This window comes from Mus caroli, chromosome 1 (assembly GCF_900094665.2).
Source record: "Mus caroli chromosome 1, CAROLI_EIJ_v1.1, whole genome shotgun sequence".
NCBI classification, from domain to species: Eukaryota; Metazoa; Chordata; class Mammalia; order Rodentia; family Muridae; genus Mus; species Mus caroli.
The window spans coordinates 92,504,211-92,522,385 of record NC_034570.1 but is presented as its reverse complement, the minus strand read 5'-3'; the positions used below and the strand labels follow the sequence as shown (position 1 = coordinate 92,522,385).

The window sequence follows — 18,175 nt, the reverse complement described above, 5'->3', positions numbered from 1 at the left end:
TCAGTTTGGTTGTGTTTTCTGTTTTTCTTTAAGGACCTGTAACTCTTTAGCAGTGCTCTCCTGTATTTCTTTAAGTGAGTTATGAAAGTCCTTCTTGATGTCCTCTACCATCATCATAAGATATGCTTTTAAATTTAGTTTAGATTTTCGGCTGTGTTGGGGTGCCCAGGACTAGGTTGTGTGGGGGTGCTGCGTTCTGATGATGGTGAGTGGTCTTGATTTCTGTTAGTAGGATTCTTATGTTTGCCTTTTGCCATCTGGTAATCTCTGAAGCTAGCTGTTATAGTTGTCTCTGGTTAGAGCTTGTTCCTCAAAAGACTCTGTTAGCCTCTATCAGCAGACCAGGGAGGCTGGCTCTCTCCTTAGTTTCAGTGGTCAGAATATTCTGTGCAGGAAAGCTCTATTCTTGCAGGGAAGGTGCCCAGATATCTGGTGTTCGAACTTGCCTCCTGGCAGAAGTTGTGTTCCAATCACTAGAAGTCTTAGGATCCTGTGGGGAATCCTGTGTTGGTCCTTGAGGGTGTCCAGAGACTCCACTGTCAAGGCACCCTGGTGCTCGAGTGGACCGGAAGGGACTTGTGCCCCACCTCAGGCCGGGTTGCCTGCTTCCCTAGTTATGGCAGTCTCAGGTCTTGCTCAATTGGATTGGAGCAGAAGCTGTGTTCCACTCACCAGAGGTCTTAGGGTCCCATGGGGAATCCTGTGCAGGTCCTTGCGTGTGTCCGGAGTCTCCTCTGGCAAGGCACCCGAGTGCTTGAGTGGACCGGAAGGGACTTGTGCCCCAGCAGAGGCCGGGTTGCCTCCTTCCCTAGTTAATGGAGTCTCAGGTCCCGCTCAATTGGATTGGAGCAGAAGCTGTGTTCCACTCACCAAAGGTCTTAGGATCCAGTGGGGAATCCTGTGCGGGTTCTTGCTGGTGTCCGGAGACTCCTCTGGCAAGTGCACTGTCTGTTTCTTAATTGTCATAAACTATTGACTTGTACCTCTGCTTGCATTTTGAAACCTTCCAGAAACATTTTGTATATTCACTTGACCAATAGCCTCACAAAACATCTACATAATGTTTTGGGCACTGTACTAGCAAACATGGCAGGTGATTCAGACACACACATGGGAGTGGGGGTGGGTTCTAATTTTCCTGGATCCATCGTTTGCTATTCCCCAAGGGAAGATGAGGCACTGTAAACAGAAATTCCTAACAGTATATCTTACACTGAGCTAGAGGGGGGAGTTCTAATCTCTGCATACCATTTTCTTGACTGCAGCTCTGTTCAATCAAATCTTTTTGGAGTCTAACAAGGATAAGCTAGGAGGCAGTCTTCTCTCTCACATACACTGGCTTGATGTAGTACTCTGGCTCTCTACGAACCAGAAAAGGGCAGGTATAATTAGTTATTACAGAGATACTCTCTCCAGTAAATATCAGTCCAGTAGAGAGGTTACTGGCCTAAAATTAGACCCTTAGAATCCCTGTAAGTGGATAAGGAGTTCCCAGAGTGTGATGATCGGGTAACCAACAATTTGAATAAAGATGAGACAAATTGTCTTGGGAAGCACATTTAGAACTATATTAAAATGTCTCAACATATGTTTTTTTCCTGAAATCAAAATGGAACCTCACTGCCTGACTCTCAGCTTTCAGTCCTGTAGTGGGGAAGCTCTTCTCAACATGGATCTCCATTCTGTTTTTCCAGGTGATACTGCAAGACAGGTATCATCCAGAGATGTCAAATATATGAATCTAAGCTTACTAAGTGGTTTGTTGATACCCATGGAACCCCACAGTATCATTGCTGGCATGTGAGCCCCAGCTGAGTTGTTTGTCTGCCATCCCTTTTTGTACTGCTTGATTCTGCTAGTAGTTTGTTAATGAACCAATCTGCTGTTACAGCAGTAGTGAGCATGCTAAATCCTGAATTCATTTGATTTGGGTTTGGACCCAAGTATTTTACTACTGTGTAATATTGGGAAAACTATATAACTGCTCTGAAGTTCAGCAACTTTATTTGGTGTGAAAAAGTTATAATTAATGACTGACTGTAGTTTTGTTATGGACTAATAAAATAATATACCTAAAACAACTGATAAAATTTGGTATTAATTTATATGACTAATCACATACCAGTATCAGAACAGTAATTACATCAATAATCTCTCCACTGTACTATGATGAGCCTTTTTTTTATTTTCCTTTTAGCATTGTACAGCCTGTTGGCATCTTAAAGCTTCAGTTCCAGAAACATTCATAGCACCTACAGATGTTCAAGATTTTTGGTATAAAATGACAGAACAGTGATTCTCTATAACATCCAATATGTTGTAAATGCTAAATAAATAACTGCTGTACAGTATTTTTTGGGAACAATGGCAAGAAAAACAGGCATGTTCAGTGCTTAAGCATTTTTTCTTCCATTTTCTCCAAAAATATAGGGAGAAAAATCTGTATTCTTAGATGAATTTTCAAATAAATTGTGACTCTGATTTTTTGTTATAAATATCATTATAATAGTAACCTTGTAACATCTATCATGAACTAAACTACAAGAGTAAAAACATATCTATAAATCAGAATTGATATTCAAAAATCATATGGTATTAACAAATTAAATCCTTTGAAGTTTAATGAATCAATAGCAATAATCAATAATTAACTACAATACATTTTAGAACTCAAAGGTAAATCAAAATAGGGGAAATATAAAATAGTCATCCTAATACACCTATTTTATGTACAGTTGAGAGGCATAAATTAAAAAAGACCAATGATTATTGCATACTTGCCTACAAAATTTTATATACATTTGTGTATGGTATGTTTAAATGTGTGCACAGGAGAGGGTGTATGTGTGTGTGTTTGTGTGTGTGTGTGTGTGCACGTGCATGTGTATATGAATGTATGTGGATGCACATGTACTAATTTATATATGAGGAGGCCCAAAGTTGACATCAGCATTACCCTAGATACCTTTAACTATCAGCCTAATATAGTCTGGAGGCACCCAAGAAAAGCTTCTTGACTAAGACACTAGATTTGCCTAAGGGCATGTCTAAGGGAATTTTCTTAATCATTAATAGATGTAGGAAGGCCACCACACTCCTGGACAGGTGGTTTCATGCTGTACTAAAAAGCTTGTTAAGGCTGTAACCAAATCATCAGGCAACATTCTACTCCTCCACAATTTCTACTATACTTCTTTGGCAGAAAGTGAAATCTTTGGTTAGAGGTAATGCAACAACAAGGAGCCTATCTTCAGATTTCTTTTTTAATTCTTGTCCAGGGTTCCTTCAATTATGAGTTGGAATCCAGAAGCTTGAATAAACACTTCCTCCACTAAGTTGCTTTGTTCAGAGTGCTTTTATCAAGGGAACAGAAAGAAAACTCTAGAGGTAGTACTCAGTTGCTCTTCACCTGATATGTTACAGCAAGCTTAGAGATGAGGAAGTCACTATTTGGCTAGTCTTGCCAGCTATCTTGCTCTAGGCATGATCTGTTAATTTATCCTGAGTGTCAGGACTGCAGGCAGCTACCATACCCTTCTGGCATATACATGGGTTCTAGCGATCTGACCTCTACCTTCATGCAAGTATTTTTCACACTGAGCCATCTCCCTAGCCAGGGCACTCAACTATTTTAAATCAAGAACAAGCTTATAATAATCAGATTTTAAAATTTTAGAGGTTAAATTATTTTCAAAAAGAGATAAATTAGTTTCTATATTAATCTCTCTACATCACAAAATCAATATCAAAATATAGCTAAATATATAACATCATATTAAGTACACTTTTCATAACAGACAAGTCAAGTATAACTACTCTAGTTTTACCAGACTAAGTTCTTAGCCATGATACTCTCTATGTTGTAGTATTATATATTATTTATGTTCTTAAATTAATTAAGTACATTTAATATATACTTTAAGTAGTAATATTAATCTCACTATAAAATTGAATATATTGAAATATTTTAATAAACATTTATTAACTTGTCATGAAGTATGTTTTGGTACCTAGTTGTGCTGATGTATAATATGTACATAATAAAATAAATGTTTAAAAATATAACATCCTCTAATAATTCTTACTATGAACAAAAAAGAAATTCATAGGGCTGGGGATGATTCTGTGGATGGAATGATTACATACAAACATGAGGATCTGAGTTTGATCCCACTGTCCCTAAGTTAAAAAAACAAGCAGGCATGGTAGGAGGACAGAAACAGCAGCCTAATCGTCAAGCTCCAGGATAATGAGACATCCTTCCTCATAAATTATATGACACCTAAAAAAGAGCATTCAAGTTTGTCCTGAGCCCCTTCCACATCATGCAATTGCATACATGCAAGCATCCATATACACTCACATGTTGCATCCATATACACTCACATGTTGTCTATACACAAATTCATACACTCAAAGAATTTCACATGATGACTATTGGCTCCTATGACAGAGCAATGTCCTAATATTCATGAAACTTTGGGTTCCAAAGTCAGTACCTCAAACAACGACAACAACAGAAAAAAATGCACAGGTAAGTCTTTAGTGGATCTTAATGTTGGAGGGACATGTTGATTATTTATTACATGATGGGAAGTATTTCTGCTATAGACTTAACCTCCTAGATTTATTTCTGGACTGTGACTTTGGATGAGACTCCTGTAGAGACAGAACAAGAAAGTTTCTCCTTAGCACTCACAATGTCTTTGGCTAACACTTGGATTGCAAGCTTAATCACAATACTTACCCATTCTCCCATTCAATTGAGCTGAGCTGGAACTTCCAGTGAGATCTGAGGAACTGGAGAAAGCCTTCCGTGAGAGGAAAGAGGCCAATGGGTCATCACAATTGTCTGAAAAAAATGGTGAAAGCAGGAAAGGTCAGATTCTATGGGCAAGTAACATTTTACAAAGAGGAAATTTACAGTGTAGACACTCTTTTAATAAGCATCTGGTCTGGAAAAGGTTGGGAATTATTTTTCAGTCTGTGTCTTTGTAGTTACTTCTCATAACCCTCAAACATGGTATGACTTCTTTTTATTGATAGAAAAATGAAGGCTGAAGCAGTTATGCCCACAACTCTAGTAAATAGCATAAGCAAACATTCTCAGGAAGAATTGCTTGGGTTGAAAACCCAGTTTCCCATCCTTTCCTTTAGTTGAACATTTGATCAAAGGCTCATAGCATGTCTGTGGTTTGTCTATGAGAGATTCATACAGGGTGTCATTTTTTTCTCCAACCCAGGTTCCAACAACCCTTGCAATTAATGTGTTTATCAAAATAGGATACTTTGAAATTTCTTATTACAACTTGTGTGTAATCAAGTGGGAAATGTGCTACTTACATATGTTACAGTATATGAAAGAGAATAGCCTCAGATGTTGTACAGTCTTGAGCTGGACAGGAACTTCAATAGCTAACTTTCTAGCCTTCTCTGGTGAGCTACACTCTAAGGCTGTTTTGATAATACTAAACATGATAAGACCATGGGCAAATACATGACTTGACAAGACAGTAATACCCTTCAAGTTCAAACTAAGTAAGAACTATGGGATTACAGATGGAGGGACTTGCTCGTCACATTTACACATACCATATACATAACTGGTTTGAACATTTGTGCTCAACAAAACTATCATTGAGATTTAATTACCATGAAACCAAACTAAGAGGATGGACCTTTGAAAGTTCCAGCCTTTTGGTGGCTTTACTGCTTCAGAAGTGCAGTTTCTCATCCTCTTTCCTTCAGACACACAATGATTTATCATGTTGGCCTTGTTGCATACTGCAACCTTGATACCAGACCTCTCATCCTCCACAAATGTTAGCCAAAGATATTTTATTATAAGTTACTCTGTCTCAGATAGTCTGTTATAGCAGTTCAAGACAGGTTAGGCTACTTAGTTATCAATGAGTTATAGTGCTTCCACAAGTTGGTATGTGTTTTTGGGGGGTGGGGTGGGGTGGGGATTATTTAGCAATGAGAATACTGCATAATAAAACAAAATTAAAGATGTGTGTAAAGAGTGGGTTGGTGAATGATAAAGGCAAACAAGGGCCAGGCAATCAACCAATTAGCTAACCCCACCAACCCACCATTCTTTTCCTGTTTTTATTTTGTATACAGTTGATTCTCAGAGACATTGAAAAATGACTTCTAACATCTAGCCAGACCTTATTCAAAAGAGATTTGAAATGTGCTACTCAAGGTAAGTTTTCTATTATGTAGTCATTTGGGAGGAACTGTTCTGACATGTGAAAAGAACATTTACATAAGATCTTGATTGTTTATCCAGCCAGTTCTTCCAAAGCTGTTTTACAGGTAATTGCAGGAAAAATAACTAGAAATGTGAGACTTAAATTCTTGTTTGTTAAGTATGTTTAAGAATCATCTAGTAAACTGGGTTTTAGGTTTCTCTCCACATACACACATCTAAAAATGTTTGACAATGATGGAACAGAGGCCCATTACAGCTGGAGCAGCAAATCATCAGAATAACATTAGTGGCAGCTTGGGGTCTCTGGGGATGGGACAAGCCAGCAGGAAAACATGGACCATGTGGCTACCTTACTTCTAACACAGGATTGTTGTAGAATGTTGCATATGTACCACACAGCATGTGTTCAATCCCTATCTCTCCCCTTTTCTGTTTCTGTTTCTCTCTCTCTCTTCCTCTCTCTCTCTCTTCCTCTCTCTCTCTCTCTCTCTCTCTCTCTCTCTCTCTCTCTCTCTCTCTCAAACACACACACACAAACACACAAAATACAAGGCTCATGTATCTTTTGACATCAAGAAACATCAGAACAACAGAGATTGCTGGAAGCATAACTTATTTTGCTTGCTATTCGACAAGGACCTGAGTTCAACCACCTAGGTAAAATCCTGAGAGCTATGTTGCCCTCTTTTAAATGGGGTAGAAGAAACAATGAATCTCTAGGGCTTGCTTGCCACTGAGAATAACGATTTTTTTTGTACTCCAGCCCAGGACAGTAAGAAATTCTGTCTTGAAAGAAAAGGTAGACAACATCTGGAGTTATGATGCTCAAGACTGACCTCTGACCTGCAAAGACACAGACAGGTACCAGAAAGCATATGTACTTGTAAACTTGTACAAGTGCACACTATATCATGAATGCACACACACACACACACACGCACACGCACATGCACACTCATATACATACACAGAGTGCATTTATCTTTATCTGGCTCAAATAACTTTTCCATATGTCATAGATGACTTTTATGAGTACCGTGCACCTGGCTATGTCCATCCCTAAGCCTTTCTTATCAGGTTTTATAGAATCATCACCCCTTCATTTTTTTACACATTGCTATTTTATATTCTAACAAAACTGAATGTACTCTCTCAAAATCTGAAGTGAGGTCAAGTGACACATTGCTTAGAAAAGAGAGCTAGTGCATAATTTTTCACCTTTTTGTTAACATACCTGAAATGTGAAATCATTGGTATGACCTAATCACTTCACTTTTGCCCATCTGGAGATGGGCACTGGGGATAGATCTGATCAAGACAAAGCCATCCATCAGAGCTTGTTTACAGACCATTCACAAATATAAGTGTATGAACAGATAGATATACTGCAGGGTAAGCTTTAATAAGGGACTAGCACAGCTCAAGATGCTTCCATATTTTTCCAGCCTTTTGTGCTCCCCTCACAATAGCTTTAGGAGGATCTGATCTCCAAGAATCCATTGCCCTCACAGCAATAACAGCTAAGTTTCTTACTGGTTTTATCCACCTATGACATTTCTAAGAACAAACTTTCCACTTTATTAACAGCAAATCTATGAATCTCTGTCAAGGGACAGGCCAGAGGAAAACTTAAGTGTCTTGTCTTCACAGACTTGGTATGCTTTAAGAATGGATTTTTTATTTATTTTTTTTATTTATTTTATTTTATTTTTTTGAGACAGGGTTTCTCTGTATAGCCCTGGCTGTCCTGGAACTCACTTTGTAGACCAGGCTGGCCTCCAACTCAGAAATCCGCCTGCCTCTGCCTCCCGAGTGCTGGGATTAAAGGCGTGCGCCACCACACCCGGCAAGAATGAATTTTTAAGGATTTGGCTGAATTAATATTTCATGTCCCAAGACAATGATAAAAATGGGAAAATTCAAATTAGAAAGAAGAGAGATCATCCTGCCTTCCATTTTGAAGAAGAATATGGTTCCCTCTGGCATCTCTATGTTTACCCGATAATCCTGACAGAAAATAGACTAGGCATGAGAGCTTGGAGTTCCCAATTCCTGGATTTGTTGCTCCTCCTGACATTGTCAGAAGACAATCTAGGTAAGTGGAAGAAGCAGTGTTCTTTGTATGTCAAATAAAAGGTCATCTGAGCCATATCCTGCCATAAACTATGTGATGGAATAAGAATAAGAGGAAGAAAAGCAGTCAGTATGAAGCCCACATAAGCAGACATGAGCACAGGCTTCTGGGGATATCTGCTGCCTTCTAAAAATGATCTAACAGTTTTATTTTTAGGATCTTGCTACTGTGCTATGAGAACCCTCCAAAGAACAGGTGTTGCTGACAGCTTTGCTGTGCTAAGGGCTTGAAGTGAACCAAGAGCACAGGAGTACAGAAGAGAGGGAAGTAAAGGTGTGTGAGGAAGAGATAACAAGGCTGGCTTGACTTCACACCTATCGTGTCTGAAAAGGAAGGAAAGGAAATGTCACCTGTTCTGTCACTCCTATGGGTTTCCAGCAAGCTTACTACACTGCCTTTCAAATTTAGGCTACTCTGCTTCTTCAGTTTTCTAGAGTTTTCACCAAAGTTGGGCACCCCTCCACCACCATGCTTGTGGTGTGTGTGTGTGTGTGTGTGTGTTTAGAGACTGTAAAATAGGAAGAATCCTGATCTGGAAGGAGTTCCTGTTTGTGAGATGGTGTCTATGTAGCTCATAATCTCCAAACTGAAATTCCTCTCCCTCATCATCCACAGTACCAGACTTTCTAGTGCAGGAGAGGATTTTTTTTTAAGTTTCATAAACAACCAAACAAAAACAAACTAACAAACAAACAATTGAGGAGCTTTGATGATTGGAATTAATGGTCAACTTGGCTGAATCAAGAATCACTAAGAGCCCGTCTGGCTGGGATCTTCTGCCTGAGCAGATCACCTGTTTGTCTGCTCCTCTGCAAATAATACAGTCTGAAGACCTCCATAGGTCCATCGAAGCAGGGCAACTGATAGGAGCTTAGCATGGCTACCCTCTGAGAGGCTCAACAAGGAGCTTAAAGATTCAGGTATAGATACTAACATCCAACCAATGGACAGAAATCTGGGACCCCTGTGGTTGAATAGGGGAAAAGCTGGAAGAAGCTGAAAAGGAGAACAGCCCCATGGGGATGTCAGCAGTCTCAACTGACATGGATCCCTGAGATCTCTCAGACACTGATCCAACAACCAGGCAGTACACAAAAGCTAATAGAGGCCCCTGACATATATACAGCAGAAGACTGCCTGGTCTGGCCTCAGCAAAAGAAGATGCACCTAACCCTCGAGAGATTTAAGGCCCCAGGGAGTGGGAATGTCTGGTGGAGTGGGCTTGGGGGCATCCTCTTGAGTGGGGTGGGAGAGGAAAGGAGGTATGGGATGGGGAGCAGTCAGGAGGCAGAACTTGGAGGCAGATAAAGACTGAACTATAAGGGAATAAATACTACTACTACTACTACTGCGAATCACTAGCAGTTGAACCTCTTGTCACAGCTATGAGAGAATCTCTTAGGTTAGTTGAAACAGGAAAGCTCACCCAAAATGTAGGCTGCACTTTCTGGTAGTATTTGGATGTAAGGTCCAATAGAAAAGCTTTTGCTTTATCCCAACTTGCCTTTGTTTTTGCACCTTAGTGACAGGCGTATCTACCTTGCCAAGAGTTTGTCTACTCAATTGTTGCTGAATCTATTGATGCCATCCTTCATTGATATCATGATTCAGTATCTTTGGTTATCAACTGTGGAGTGCAGTTCTCCAACAATGGCTCTCCAAGAATCCTTCAGGATGTTGGTACCAGATTTCAGATGCTGGATCACTAGTGTCCTGTATCAGATTGGGGATGCTGAAGCACCAGGATCCTGTACCAGATGGTAGTACCTTTTGTCTGAGCAGGTATCTATTCTAAGTTTCTCCAATGTGAAAACAGCCATTGTTGCCCACCCAGATGACATGTGAATCAAATTATAAGTTCCACTTTAATATATATTCATTCTATGCTGTCTTCCTACAGAGTCTCCTGACCAGGACAGGAAGTGAACATCAGCTTTTCATCATGAGCAGTTCTAATGCATTGTACTGAGATAGACCATAGGGATTCTTCAAAAACTGTGAAGTAGATATAACTTAATTTACAACAAACTATTTCCAGAATGAGATCTCAAATCTCCCTTCCTGTGACATTCCTTCCAAATCTCAGCTGCAATTAAAATTCAAGCTTCAATTATAATGTTTATGACTAATTTTCTTTTGCTGTTTTCTCTTTTTTTAAAACTGAATTTTAGGTATGTATGTGTCTCTATGTGGTCTATGTGTATATGTACACATGTGGGTGGGTGTCTGTGGAAGGCAGAACTGGTTCCCTAAAACAGGAAGAACAGGTTGCTGTGAGCTGCCTGACTTGAGTTCTGGGAATTGAACACAGATCCTGTGCAAGTGCAGCAAGTAGTCGTAATTGCTCAGTCATCTCTCCAGTCTTCTACTGTTTTTCTTTTATTGCTTAAAAGCAAAATGCTAGCAATTTTCCATCCCTACATCAATAAAAATTCAAGGCTGCATGGCGAGACCAAAAGCACATTTGCTTTTACAGATCAAACCTTCTTGACACAACATTTGACACATCTACCAATAACATGTTCTAGTATTCAAAGATTATTAGGTCCATGGAACCAGAAAGACATCTGAATTCAGTTTATGTTTGAGGAGATTTAGGCCAAAAGAAATGAAAAAAAAATCCATCTAGGACTGTTACTGTATTAGCCTGGAGCAGGACATAGTATATCACTGTGTAGTGATGACCACTGGGCAAGTACCACTTCTGTGTGATATGCTGCCATTATTTGCATAATTCATAACTAATTATTTAATGTGAAATGTGTTTGGAATGAGAAATGTCTTCAGAGAATTATGGTGTTAGTGGTGTCTTGGAAGACTGTTGAACCCTCAGATAATGGAGTCTCCTTGCAAGAAATTGAGCATTGAGGGCACATCTTGAGGTGTTACACCTCAGCTCCACTTCCTGGTAAGCCTGTGCCTCCTGACACAGGGACCAGTGTATTTTGTCACAATGATAAGGGAAGTAACTAAGACAATAAATATGTCTTATTGCTAGAACAAAGTTGTTTTCTTGACAGTGGAAATCCTTGACATGTAACAGTGGATTTTCTGGTGTTTTATATCTACATTGCTTTCTGGTTTCTCCTTCAGTATTCCCTAGCATCTCTCCTCTTTGCGGGAGGACACAGAATGGATAAACAGGTAAGAACAGAAAATGGAAGAAATTCATCTTTTTGTTTCTGAGTATCTGATCTGCATGTACACTCAGGAACATTGACCCTTCACATTGCAGAGGTGGGGATGACTTGCTCTCCACAAGTAAGAACACTGCATTCCAAGGAGCTTCTTTCACAGCACGGAACAGCACAGACAGAATGCAGGGTAAATGCACCATTAGCATAGCGTTTCAGAAGTTAGTGTTCAATGTTTAAGAGGCTGCTGCTTTAGTAACATTTTTTTCTGTTGCCAACAGATATTTTATTTGTTGTTATTAAAACATGAACAGAATTATAGATAGCACTAAAGTTAAATTGCATTGTGTGTATGTTCTTGATTATTACAGTAAATAGTCTGCATATGGGGATTTGGAGCTTAAGATATTCACTTGTATTTATTGGCAAGATAAAATTCTTCTTTGAATTGAATATGTAACAACCTACTTTGTGTAAAAGGTAATAAAGTATGAATTCTCTCACATGTTTTTATGGGTACTTAGTGATGATAACTCAGGATATTGCCTTCATTTATTTTTCACATTGTAACCTATAATTTCACTTACCAAACAATGAGAACAATTAGTCTGGTTTTGCTCTTAAATATGTTCCTGTCTCATTACTCAAACATAAAAATCCAAGGACAAAGGACTTCAAAATGAAGAGACCAGAATACAAAAGTTCTTTAAAGTAGAACAGTACAGCAGTACAGCACCGAGAAACTCATCTTCTGTGTCTGCCCTCAATCTTCACATTGTAACAATATGCAAACTTATGACCTTGCATCACTTGCCTATGGGCAGTCAGATCCAGATTATTTGGTACAAGAAGATAGTAGAGTCAACTCAAGTTGACACAAACCTGAGGTCAACTATAAGCAGATCTTCTTGTATTTTAACAACAGGTCATGGAGCCAAGGGTCTCAGTGGTAATCAGTTAATTAGTCAGCATAAAGCCCATGGGACAGTTCCTAATAGCAATATAAAAATTTGCTTAAAATTAAAAATTGAATTTAAAAATTTGTGCTATCGAATAATTGCATATAAGACTGAAGATGACATGTCCTGAGATACAGGGCTGTGGACCTGGAGTGATGTACTCTCAGTCTTGGATCAGCAGTGATGTACCTCTCAGTCTGGGGTCAGCAGTAGCACAATTCCCAGGATGTTAGGTCAGTTTTCCATTTTGTAGAGTGACTAGCCAGCTGAAGTCCTGGGTTGTCAACAGTAGAGTTCTGAGATGTCAAGAACAGTTGTAGAAACAGACTGGAGGAGACTTTCATAAAAATGAGGACTTGCAATGTCCATCATGCACACAGAAACTGTCTTTTTTTTTTTTTTTTACTGGTTTGCATTTTCAACCAGGGTCATTATGAGTCTTTAAACTTTGTCAGTCTTATATCTGCTCTTCAATACTAGAGTAGTAAGACCTATGGACTGACTACCTCAAATGAATGTAGTTCTTTCTATTTCAGATTGTGCAAGGATATACCACAATTCTAGCCTTAAACTGCTTTCTTATTGAATTATACACCTAGCCTTGTTGTGCTTTCATTTTGCTGTTGGTTTTTAATTTTCAATTTTTTAATGTTCTATACCATTGTACAGTGTAGATTATCACATCCATCTACCATTACCTTCTCTGCTATTCCCTTGAGCATTCTCTATACCATCACCCTCCTAAGTTCATATCTACTTTCTATTTGGTTGTTTATAATCCCTAGTCCACCTAGTGCCTCCCATATGGCCAAGGATTAGGTGCCATCCACTGGAGCAAGTATAATACAGTGAAACTCTGTCTAAACACGAGAGTGACTCTCCCACCCTTAAGAGCAATTGACAGCATCTCTTTCAATAGGGTTAGAGACTTGGGAGCTCTCTACTAACATTGCTGGAAGTTTGACTGGGCTAATTTTGTACAGGTCTTGTGCAGATAGCTACATCTGCTGAAAAAGATGTGTCCAAAAGTTATGCCATGTCCAGAAATCCTGTGGATAGTTTTTGACTTTTGTTTTCATTCCATAATAAGGAATAGCTTGTTCTCTTCCAGCTACAGTAGTTAACTGTTTTCAATTTCTGTCCTGAAATCTAATTTGTCAATGGCTTGATTGAACTTAACCAAAGATTTTTGCATATTTCTTTCAGGATGTTTTCCAACATGTATGGCTATAGACCAACCCTGTATGACTTGGTGAATCAAACGGATGAAGACCGCAAGGAATAGAGTCTATTCTAAAAGAGATCTCAGGGTTGTGACATATCCTATCCTGACAACTATGCAGAACAGTGTGACTTGCAAAATGCTACTCTTATCATGGGGAACATGATGCTTTCCAGCAGTGATAGGGCTACAGGCCAGGGAGTCAGAGGACTAATCAGAAAGGTAAATCAGATATCTCTGTCAGAAATAGTACACCAAACTCACACTCCTATTGTGTACTGGGTCATCAATGGAGCAGAGCTCCACTTGTTTCTTAAAACCAGGAGCAGAGCTCCTGGTTTCTTAAAAAAGGTCAGACAACATTTTCAAAGGATCTTATTGGTTAAGATTTACTTGTTTCAGATAGTAAGCAGAATTAGTAATAGAAAATATATGACATAAAAGTGGAAGGGACAATACTGGTGGTCTTACGCAGAGATGGGACCCAGAAGATAAGGAAGAGCAATAGACATTAGAGAAATGATCAATCTATGCATGAAAATACCTTAAAGAAAACTGTCAATTTGTATGACATTTAAAAAATTAAATTGAACTGAATTAAATAAAAAATAGAATAACTTTGCAGGGCATCGAATAACAATGTTCAATCATCAACATGTTGAGTTCACAGAATGGAAGACCATAGTGAGAAGTAGTTATGTAAGGAGAGATTAAGAGGATTCCACATGACAAAATGTGCACATCCTACTGATAAACTTTTGGGAAGCAACAGGCATTGTCTTCAACTGTGTAAGCTAACTAGGCTCCAGTGGATAATTTCAAACTCTTGGTCACAAGACAGTCGTGATTAATATGAATGGGCCACAGAACAAATAACAAGGACACGGATGTTAAAAAAAAAAAAAAAAGAACCTCTAGAGAGTAATGGGATAATGAGAGTAGGAGAGAAATGTAAGTGGAGGATGAGAGTAAAACAATACAGTGTGTGTGTGTGTGTGTGTGTGTGTGTGTGTGTGTGTGTGTGTGTGTGTATATGTGTGTATGTGTAGGTGTGTGCATGCTGGTACAGAAGTACCAAAAGACATATGAGATCAGTTGAAATTAACATGTTAATTAAACCTTGGTAACAAGCATGCTTTAAACTAGCTTAGGTGGCAGGAGGTTTAATTTGAGCAGAGGTAGGCATGATGGATGGGGACCTCACACTTACTTCATTGCAACTGACCCCATTCCCTATGGGATAGTTTAGATTTTGATAATTCTCAGTGAAAAGTCAGTTCACATTAAGACGTCTAGAGCCTTTAGCAAATAATCAATGGCTTATTGCTAATACTATGGAGAAATCAAAGCCATAGCTGACTACCTCATTTCTGTAGCTTCATCCTAGCATGATGATTGATCTACTTGTATGCCTATCAGTTCTGGTAGTTTGTCCTCTGGTTTTCAGTAGTGATTTGGTTCAACATTTCCTTATTGTATTACCTTTCCCCTGTTTTGTAATAGTAATGTATAGCTTGTTCCATTGTGTGTTGGAAGTATGTTATCTTCTCTTTCATTTTGATTTTACATGGGGATATTGTTATGAGATGGCATAAGTCTCAGAAGTGACTTTTGACTGTGGACTTTTAAATGAGTTTGCGATGGTCATTCACTACTAGGACTTAGGAAGTTCGACTAAATGCATTTTGCATTAAGATATGGCCATAAGCCTATGGGGGTCCAGGTAGTGGAATGTGGTGCATACCTATAGAGGGTTGCACTATTAGAAGGAATGGCTTTTTCACTGTAGGTTTGGCCTTATTGGAGGAACTGTGTTAACTGGAGGCAGGCTTTCAGTTCTCAGATGCTCAACCAGTAGGGGCAGTCTCTTCCTGCTACCTGTTGATCCAGATGTAGAATTCTCAGTTCCTTCTCCATCACCATGTCTGTGTGCATTCCACCATATTTCAGCCCATGATGACAACAGATTAAACCTCTGAAACTGTGAACAAGCCCAGATTAAAATGTTTTCTTTTAAAGCAGCTGCAGTGGACATGATATCTCTGCATGGTAATAGAAAATAATTAAGACAACAGTGTATAATGGGATGAGAGACTGTGCCTTGTCATGAAAGATAACTAAGAGACAATCATATGAATGGTCCATCCCATTGATTGGCACATTATTATAGTCACGTAAGTTCCTTTTATATTTTAAACATACACACTTGCACATAAGCAAGGATGTGCTTATATGTATTTCTAGTACTAACATATAATTTACTTAAAATGTAACAATTAAAATGACATGTAACATGTTTGTGTTTTTAGATACTAAGCTTTAGAGTGTAAAAACACTGCACTGGAGATGAAAGACACTAATTTGTAGTTTCAAATCTCTGTTTTTGAGGACACAACCATTATCAAAAACTTCACCAAGTTCTGCCCTAGGTCATATTCTTCTACAAAAGAGTCTGCCATACCTGGCCTGAATTCTGACCTGAGGAGCAGGATATAAAACCAGTTAAAAAGAGCACTGGGTTACATCCATGGACAACTTCTCCACATTTGTCTGGCAGGTGGGTGTAGTGGTAATTATGAACAAGATACACTTGGGTGTATCTTGGGTGAAACATTCAAAACATAATAAAAACAGGAAAAAAGAGAAAGTTTGTTATGACTTCAATTTGAAAACTGTAGCCTTAATCTCTCTCTCTCTCTCTCTCTTTCTCTCTCTTTGTGTGTGTGTGCGTGTGTATGTGTGTGTGTGTGTGTGTAGAGGCATATGTGTGTATGATGGTAGAGGAATCAGCAAACTTTTTAAGGTTTCCTATTAGAAGATATCGAGAGTACAGAAGAAGCAGAAAAATCTGAAGAAAATAATTGCATTTGTATTCAGAGACAAGAGAATGAGCCAAACTACATGCAAACAAAACAGCCTGGACATGAGGTAAGATAAGGAGGCCAGAATGAAGGACTGGCTCAAGATTTCTTGACAAGTTGATGATCTTCTTTGTTTTCCATGGATCAGTTTCTAAAAGTAACAAATCTTTATATCAAGAGAAAGAGAAGTGACCGATGGTCACACATTTAACAACTACCAAATCATAAAGTGCTCATCTTCTCGTGAGATAAAGAAAAACAATGCAGTAAAATTAATGTTATGTTTGTGTGACTGTGCTAAAACACCACTGAAAGAGCAATTTACCCAGGAGTTTATTTTAGCTTAATGTTCCAAATGGATGAATGAGTCTATGATGGAGCAACAGCATGATGGTAATGGTCAGGCAAGGTCTTGAGAGAAGAAACTCAGAGATCACAACTAAACCCCAGATATAAAGGTGTGTGTGTGTGTGTGTGTGTGTGTGACAGATTTGGAAGTGCCTTGAGGATTTTTGCTCTCAAAGCACTTTCACAGTGCTGTGCTTCCTTGGGCAAGACAACTCCTAAAGTTCCACAAACAGTGCTATCTACTAAGGACCAAGAGATCAAATGCCTATGTGAGACATTTCATTCATATACAAACCACTATAGCAAGGGACTGAAGATTACATGCATTTCACTGTAAACAGTCAAGAAGCAAGTCATAAGATGATGTAATGTATCAAAATTCCAACTCAATTCTTCAATGAATTAGAAAGGACAATTTATGAATTCATCTGGAACAACAACAACAAAAAAACTTTGGATAGCAAAAACTCTTTTTAATGATAAAAGAATATCTGGAGGAATCACCATGTTTGACCTAAAGCTGTACTACAGAGCAATTGTGATAAAAACTGCATGGTACTGGTATAGCGACAGACAGGTAGAGCAATTGAATAGAATTGTAGACCCAGAAATGAACCCACACACCTATGATCACTTGATCTTTGACAAGAAACCTAAAACCATCCAGTGGAAAAAAGACACCATGGTGCTGATACAACTGGCAGTTATCATGTAGAAGAATGCGAATTGATACATTCTTATCTCCTTGTACTATGGCCAAGTCTAAGTGGATCAAGGAACTCCACATAAAACCAGAGACAGTGAAACTTATAGAGGAGAAAGTGGGGAAAAGCCTCGAAGATATAGGCACAGGGGGAAAAAATCCTGAATAGAACAGCAATGGCTTGTGCTGCAAGATCGAGAATTGTAAAGCACCTGTAAGGCAAAAGACACTGCCAATAAGACAAAAAGGCCACCAACAGACTAGGAAAGGATCTTTACCAATCCTAAATCAGATAGGGGACTAATATCCAATATATAAAAAGAACTCAGAAGGTAGACTCCAGAAAATCAAATAACCTCATTAAAAAATGGAGAACAGAGCTAAACAAAGAATTCTCACCTGAGGAATACCTAATGGCTGAGAAGCACCTGAAAAAATATTCAACATCCTTAATCATCAGGGAAATGCCTCACACCAGTCAGAATGGCTACGATCAAAAATTCAGGTGACAGCAGATGCTGGTGAGGATGTGGAGAAAGAGGAACACTCCTCCATTGTTGGTGGGATGGCAAGCTTGTACAACCACTCTGGAAATCA

The 18,175-nt window shown here is 38.8% G+C and overlaps 1 protein-coding gene across 3 annotated transcripts in view; it reads right to left on the bottom strand.

Moving 5' to 3' along the window:
* The window catches only part of LOC110291812 (contactin-associated protein like 5-2), a 684,470-nt gene that overhangs the window by 526,391 nt on the left and 139,904 nt on the right, over positions 1-18,175 (bottom strand). For all 3 annotated transcript variants that reach the window (XM_029482787.1, XM_029482783.1, XM_029482788.1), the window contains exon 2: positions 4,748-4,852. In XM_029482787.1, coding sequence (XP_029338647.1) covers positions 4,748-4,852 — 105 coding nt within the window. The remainder of the gene's footprint in view (positions 1-4,747; positions 4,853-18,175) is intronic.